Source organism: Octodon degus, unplaced genomic scaffold (assembly GCF_000260255.1).
Source record: "Octodon degus isolate 3935 unplaced genomic scaffold, OctDeg1.0 scaffold00138, whole genome shotgun sequence".
Lineage (NCBI taxonomy): Eukaryota > Metazoa > Chordata > Mammalia > Rodentia > Octodontidae > Octodon > Octodon degus.
In genome coordinates this window covers 7,182,475-7,189,354 of record NW_004524714.1, presented here as the reverse complement: position 1 = coordinate 7,189,354, position 6,880 = coordinate 7,182,475, and the positions used below count along the sequence as shown (strand labels likewise).

Here is a 6,880-nt window from a genome sequence, read left to right as displayed (position 1 = left end):
ATATGTACACATATTAAAATTCATGGAAGTATATAGCAAAAAAGGTCAACTTCAATATATTAATGGAAAACTAAAGGGGAACTTTAGGAAAGACAGTAAAGTATCGATAAAGTTGGAATTTCTAGAAAAGTAATTTTTCATAGCTTCATGCCATGGTATTACTTTGCTAACCACAAAATCATTAATCCAACATGATGAAGAAAGGTAGGGGCCAGGGAGATAGCTCAATAGAATAAACACTTGCCTGGCAAGCGCAAGGGCCTGAGTTCAATCCCTGGTTCAGAAAAAAAAAAAGAAAGAAAGAAAGAAAGAAAGAAAGAAAGAAAGAAAGAAAAGAAATATGGATCTACGGGTCCTGCGGTGCTAGCTCCTCCCCCAGGGCTCGCAGAGCAAGCGATTGAGACTGGACATGGTGGTGTGCACCTGTAATCCCAGCACTTGGGAGGCTGTAAACAGGAGGATCACTACGAGTCCGATCTACACAGTGAGACCCTATAGACCCTGTCCTAAATACAAAAAAAAAAAAAAAAAGAAAGAAATGTGGATCTAATTATTCTAAAATATATGATAACAAATAGCAATAAAAGTATTGGAAGAAATATTAACACATAAGGAAATTCTGCTATCAAAAAGTAAATCTGAATTACTTCTTTACAAAGTTATGAAACAAAAATAGTTATGAGTACTTTAGCTCATAATTGTACGCACCTTAGTTTAGAACCTAAGAACACTGGCTACATATTAAAAGAAAAAAAATTGCTAATCCTATTTGTTCTTAAAGTGACCAATAATAGACAACATCATTTTAAAATTTATTTTTTGTCAACCTAACTCATTAAAGTTATCATATGGTTAGATTTAACATTTAAATCAATTACCTAGAGAATATACATCAGAATCTTGCAAATACTGTTCTCAGTCAATTAGAATTGAGAATATTTAAAAAGAACACTAATTTCTCCAGGGATATATTTCTTTAGGATTTGTACAGTATATAATTCATCCCATCAGCTTTATCACGCCTCCCTCAACTTTAGTTCACAAAAAAGGTAGTATGCTCCGGCAGATCAAAAATAAAACCTAAAAATTTTGGGCTGGGGAGACAAGTTCAGAGGCATAAGCTCCTGCCTGGCAAAGGCAAGGTCCTGAGTTCGATCCCCGGTACCGCAAAAAAATAAAATAAAACCTAAAGATGAAGGGAGGGCATATAGTATTACAAATGCTGTATTTCTACACAAAGACTTGCCTAACAGAATTATATAAAGTTTACACAGCAAGTCCACAATTCTGATTATAATAGATTTTGCCTTTTCAGATCAGGCCTAGATAGTTTTTCACCACTACTTCTGCCATGAACAGAAGTTAAATGTTTTTTAAGGGCAGATTTGTGCTTGAAATCCATATCACAACAGTGACATTTGTATGGCCGATCCCCACTATGTATGTTCAAGTGGTCCTGAAGTGTGCTTTTGGCAGTGAAGGTCTTTAAGCACACAGTACATTGAAAAGGCCGTATGCCCATGTGCCCTCGAATATGCCGGTTAAGATTTTTCTTCTGTGTGAACGTTTTCCCGCACTGTAAGCACAAGAACAGTTTATGCATCTTAAGGTGGCGCAGATAGTTTTCAACATGAAGAAACCCTCGAGGACACCTGGGGCACTGGTGCCTCAGTGAATGATTCTCTTCCACATTCTGAATCTCGTTCACCGTGCCGTGACTGCCATCAGCATTCTCACAAAATAAGCCCTGGCCTTGATGTCCAGGAACTTCTGCCACTCTGCTTTCCACTGTAGAATTGATCAGCGAATGCTGTGTTTCAGAGAGATACATGCTTGCTTTTGATGATGTACAAGGCTGTGAAAACTGCCCATTTTCCACACCAGCTGTACTGATGGACTCTACATGGAGGATGCAAATTTCATTGTCTTTAAAACCGATATCTACTGTAGACAGCTCTGGTGACTTCATTTCCTTTCTTTCTGATGGCATGCTCTCCACTGTAGACTGCAACACATTTTCTTCTTCTTTCACATGGAAATCTATGTTTCCTGGACTATCTTCTGAGATTTCAATTATCTCACAGTCTTTCTCAGAATTTTCTTCTTCACTTTTATGATATGGATCAGAAGACTGGCACAGGTCAGTGTGTTGGTTGTTATTTTTCATGGCAAGATCAATTTCCAGATACTTTGACAAGGCCTCTGTGCACTTTTCCACAATGTGAACCATCTGAAGGTAACTGGCAGCAGTCAAATATTTCAAAAGCTCTTTCCTTTTCACTTCTAGTGCTCCGGTATAGCAAGAGAGTAATAATTTTCTTCCAACTTCTGCACTCTGAAGGATGGTGATTCTGACATGTTTTGACTGTGTTAGTAAAAACTGATCTCTCATAAAAGTAGAGCAAGCAGCCAAAATCACCTTGTGCCCCTGGAACTCCGTGTCATTAATATAAATTGATACATCACAAAATAAATTTTGCTGTCTCAAGAGATTCATTTTCTGCAAGACTGCATCTCCTTGCTGTTCAAACTGGAAGTGCAGAACTTCAGACTCAGCAGCCATTGTCACAATCTAGTGAAAGAAAACACAAAAATTGCTCTGTGGATAGAGAATGTTTTCCCATGTTGTGACAATAAAAACAAACCTCCCATACTAACCTGAACTGGGAAAAAGCAGACCTAAATGATACGCTGGGTAATAAGAGTAAAGCCCTAAACCACCACATCAAAACCCAGAAAACTATGATGCATTTCTAAAGAAGCTCATATACATTTTTCCTATTTGTATTACAGTATTTACATTTAATTGTGGGCCGGGGAGATGGCTCAGTGGAGTAAGCACTTGCCTGGCAAGCGCAAGGGCCTGAGTTCAATCCCCGGAGAGTGAATCTGATACATTTAATTGTTGATAATAGTTTCTATGCTTGCCTCCTTGGCTAAATTTTATGTGCCTTCTACTCAAGAACACATGAACTTGAATATTCAACAATAAGCAGAATAATCACCAAATTAACACAGTATCCCAAATTAAGTCCTAACATCTTATCCCCCTACCACTATTATAGTAGGTCCTCAGTCCTCTTCAAATGGACCGTTGCAATGTCAACAGGTCTCCTTTACCTATCACTCACAACTACTTTTCTGAATTTCAACAAAACTGTTTTAGGGTTTTTCTCCCCCTCTCTCTTCTGCTTTATGTCCTCAGTGGCTTGCCTCTATCTCCCAGACAACCTTTTTATTCTTAAAATTAATGTAACTTCTTTCATAGTTTGGCCTGAACCCATCTTTATAGCTTGATCTCCCTCCATTCTTTTTTTCTCCATTCTTTTTTTTTTTTTCTTTTTTGGTACAGGGAATTAAACTCAAGACCTTGAGCTTACCAGGCAGGCACTTGTGCCACTGAGCTATATCCCTTGTCCTATTTTTCATACTCCAACCTTAGACATTAAGATTTTCATCCTTATCCTAAAAAAACACCCGCACAATACCCTTGCACCGCTATTACTTTTGGTCTCCACCTTTTTCCCAGGGACTGATTTGGCGCCTTTAAGCCCAAAGCAAGTAAGACTAATACGACTCCTCCCCGCACAGTCGCTCCCAGGGCGCGGGAGAGGGTGGCTGATTCATCTGTTTCTCGACTTAGCACACGGGCCCACGCATTAGCAAGAGGAGCGCGGGGAACATCTGTTGAACTAAAACCGGCTCCCAGGTGGCCTGGAAAGATCTCTCCAGCTCGACACACGGTTCTTCCCGACCCCGAGCAGCGCGAGCCGAGGCACTGCAGCATCAGATCAGCCACTCAGAGGCCGCGCCCGGCTGACTGCCGCCGCCTCCTCTTCTTCACCAGGCTCTGCTACCTGACGACTGTCCTTCGGGTTCACTTACCAACTCTCAAAATTAACGTTGAGGCTTCCGCAGCAGCAGGGCCCAGGCCGGAAGATGGACTTAGCCTGGAGGAAACACATCCGGTATCAACCAGTTTTATTTTGTACTGAGGCCACCGGAGCGCCCCGGAAGGACATCCTGGGACGCTCTTTCTTTCTCATTTCCTGCGTTCCTGAAATAACAGAAAGGCGTCCGAATATGGCAAGTCCTGGCTATTCGGTCCTAGTTGTGGCAGGCAAGCCATTCCCCTTCCCAACATCCAAATTGAAAATGGATTGTGAAGTTGATTATGGAGCGTATGTCGGGTTTCAAAGCCCGAACCCCTGGAGGCTTGTCACAAGTGATTTGGGGCAGGATTTTATTGGGACCAGCTACGACCTGAAAAATGGCAAGAGAAACTACAGTAGGGCTCTATCTAGACTTGATTACCAATCTAGTGGCCTGTGGGTCCAGGGTCAAATCCAGAGCGTGCTGCACAGACCTACCACTGAGAACCCCTTCACCCCAAAAGATTTGCCCCCTTCCCCACCCCTTTGGTGCCAGGACTGGATTCAAGGCCTTGCAAGTGTATGCACTCACTTATTCGAACATGTTCATAAATAATATTATCCCACAAGCCATCTTGATATACCCTTAAATTAACTGATTTTAATACCTTTGCTTGGTTTCAACATTTTACTCAACCTACGTTGAAATTATGTCCCACTGAGGCCAAGGCATTCAGGGACCATTGCTTTCTGGTCTGCTATTGTGGAAGTCTAGTGCTTAGTAGACAAGAAGTATTTGTGTAATGAAGTTCTTACAAGCTGTTGCTTTTGTCTTCTCAATCAACAGATTCTCATGGAAATAACTGACTTTAGTAATAACTAATTCTGGGGCTGGGGAGGTGCTAGGCCCTGAGTTCAATCCTCGGTTCCTCCAAAAAAAAAAAAAAAAAAAAGTAATAACTAATTCCTTGTTAGTTCATGCTTTCTTCTGAAGGCAAAGTCAGCAGGCTTAATTAAAATGTACTTTAAAAAATAGAAATAACTCCTGAATTCAAATCCAAACAACTGAAAAAGAAGCAGGGAGGGTAACAAAGTAAACTGACACCAGAGTTTTAATTGTCACACTTTTATTAAGGAAACGTCCCCATAATAAGTGAAGAGGTAGTTCACAGTATGTCTAACATACAACAGATTTAGAACAGCTATTCATGAGCTGAAATAAAATGTTTTGAGTTGTTCAATATTTTAGTAGCAGTGACCAGTGTCCATTTATAGATCTTCCAGTAAAGAAATTAAAACATACTAAAACCACATCTGATTTACCTCAGAGCCATTTTAGGTTGGAGTTCGTCTGTAAAGTTAAATAATAAATAACTGTGACAAAGTTTTAAAAAATCAAACTATGCTTTTAAAAAGTCCTCTTTTCAATTGTCTGGGATCCATAAAACACAAATGAAAAATGACTAAAGTTTTAAAACTCTTCCTTCTAGGTTTGAAAATCATATTCTCCTATAAAATGTACTTGATACCAGTATCTTGACCTCTTTGCAATACAACCTAAAAAAAGCATGTTTAAGTGAAAGAGAAAAGGCAAGTCCCACTGCAATTCGAAAATACTTCACAGAAACTGAACACTTCTCCAAAAACAATAAAGGTGCCTGCAATTACTTTAGTGATTTTTTTTTTTTTTTTTTTTAGGGTAGGATCTGCATGGTATTCAGGGTCTCACTATTACATCGGACTCATAGTGATCCGCCTGTTTACAGCCTTGCAAGAGCTGGGATTACAGGCACACGCTACCGCGTCGTCTCAGAGAGACCCAGAGGCAGGGCCAGCACTGCAGTTCCTGGGATAGAACCTCCAGCCCCTGCACCTGCTTGCAGGTGCTTTAATCCACTGAGCTATTTGGCTGGCCCATGATTTTTAATTACAAAAAAATAAGAACTATATATTTTAGCAATAGAGAATCAAAAAATGCTGAGTTCAACTTAGCATTTTTCCTCTTCCTTAGAAAAGTTTTATTACACCTACTATAAAATCTGATTGAGACCTTAACTCTGTTAAAGATTATATGACCATAGTTCCATAAGGACAGGGACCTTATCAATCTTACCTTCAAATCTTCAGTATTTAGCATAGTTCCTAGCAACAGAAGTGCTTATTAAATGTTTCTTAAGTTCAGTGGTAGGGTACATGTTTAGCATGCACAGACCCTACGCTCAATTTATAGTATTAAAAAAAAAATTTTCAGCCAGGTGTGGTGGGGCACATCTGTAATTGCAGTTCTTGGGAGGCTGTGGCAGAAGGATTGCCATGAGTTTGAGCCCAGCCCAGGCTACAAGGTGAGTTAAAGGCCAGCCTGAACTACACAGAGAGACCCTGCCTCAAAAACAAAAACAAAACAATTCTTGAATGATCAAAATGAATCTAGAAATAGTTTCCAACTAAAGAGATTAATTTTATTTGAACCCATGTGCTTCAGTCTTAAAATGAGTAACAAAAACAGAACATGAATATGAGCAAAGAAAGTACTGAAATGTTTCTGCAAAGACATGATGTTCAGAGAAAATACAAAAAATAACGGTTGGCTTAGTAGGCTCACTGTTGCATAGAATCAGTATTCTTTGGCTGGATCATATAAAAATCATGATGCTAAGAAGCATTATTTGACAATATAATAATTGATGTTAGCATAAGGTCATAGGTCTTATCACTAAACTCTATCCTCTTATTAAACATTTGAATGGAAGAGAAACTATACTTCAAATCACACTCACTTGGAAATACATCAAATTACAATCTCATTGGACTACATAAGTAAAGCCTAACTTCTGGACTCTTGGTGCATGTGCTCTCCTAGCTGAAAAAAGAGAGGCAAAAACCTTGATAGAAATGAAACAGGGCCGGGGAGATGGCTCAGTGGAATAAGCGCTTCCCTGGCAAGCGCACAGGCCTGAGTTCAATCCCAGGTTCCACCAAAAAAAAAAAAAAAAAAAAAGAGGCAGATA

At 39.7% G+C, this 6,880-nt stretch overlaps 1 protein-coding gene across 4 annotated transcripts in view; it reads right to left on the bottom strand.

Annotated features, from left to right (window-relative positions):
- Positions 1–520: 520 nt before the first annotated feature.
- The window catches only part of LOC101578441 (zinc finger and BTB domain-containing protein 26), a 20,907-nt gene continuing 14,547 nt past the window's right edge, over positions 521–6,880 (bottom strand). For 2 of the 4 annotated variants that reach the window (XM_023701659.1, XM_023701657.1), the window contains exon 2: positions 521–2,572. In XM_023701659.1, coding sequence (XP_023557427.1) covers positions 1,292–2,563 — 1,272 coding nt within the window. In that variant the 5' untranslated portion in view covers positions 2,564–2,572 and the 3' untranslated portion in view covers positions 521–1,291. Of the gene's footprint in view, positions 2,573–3,885; positions 3,951–6,880 lie in introns of those variants that run through there. The other 2 variants (XM_012517012.2, XM_023701658.1) reach the window with 2 other exon arrangements.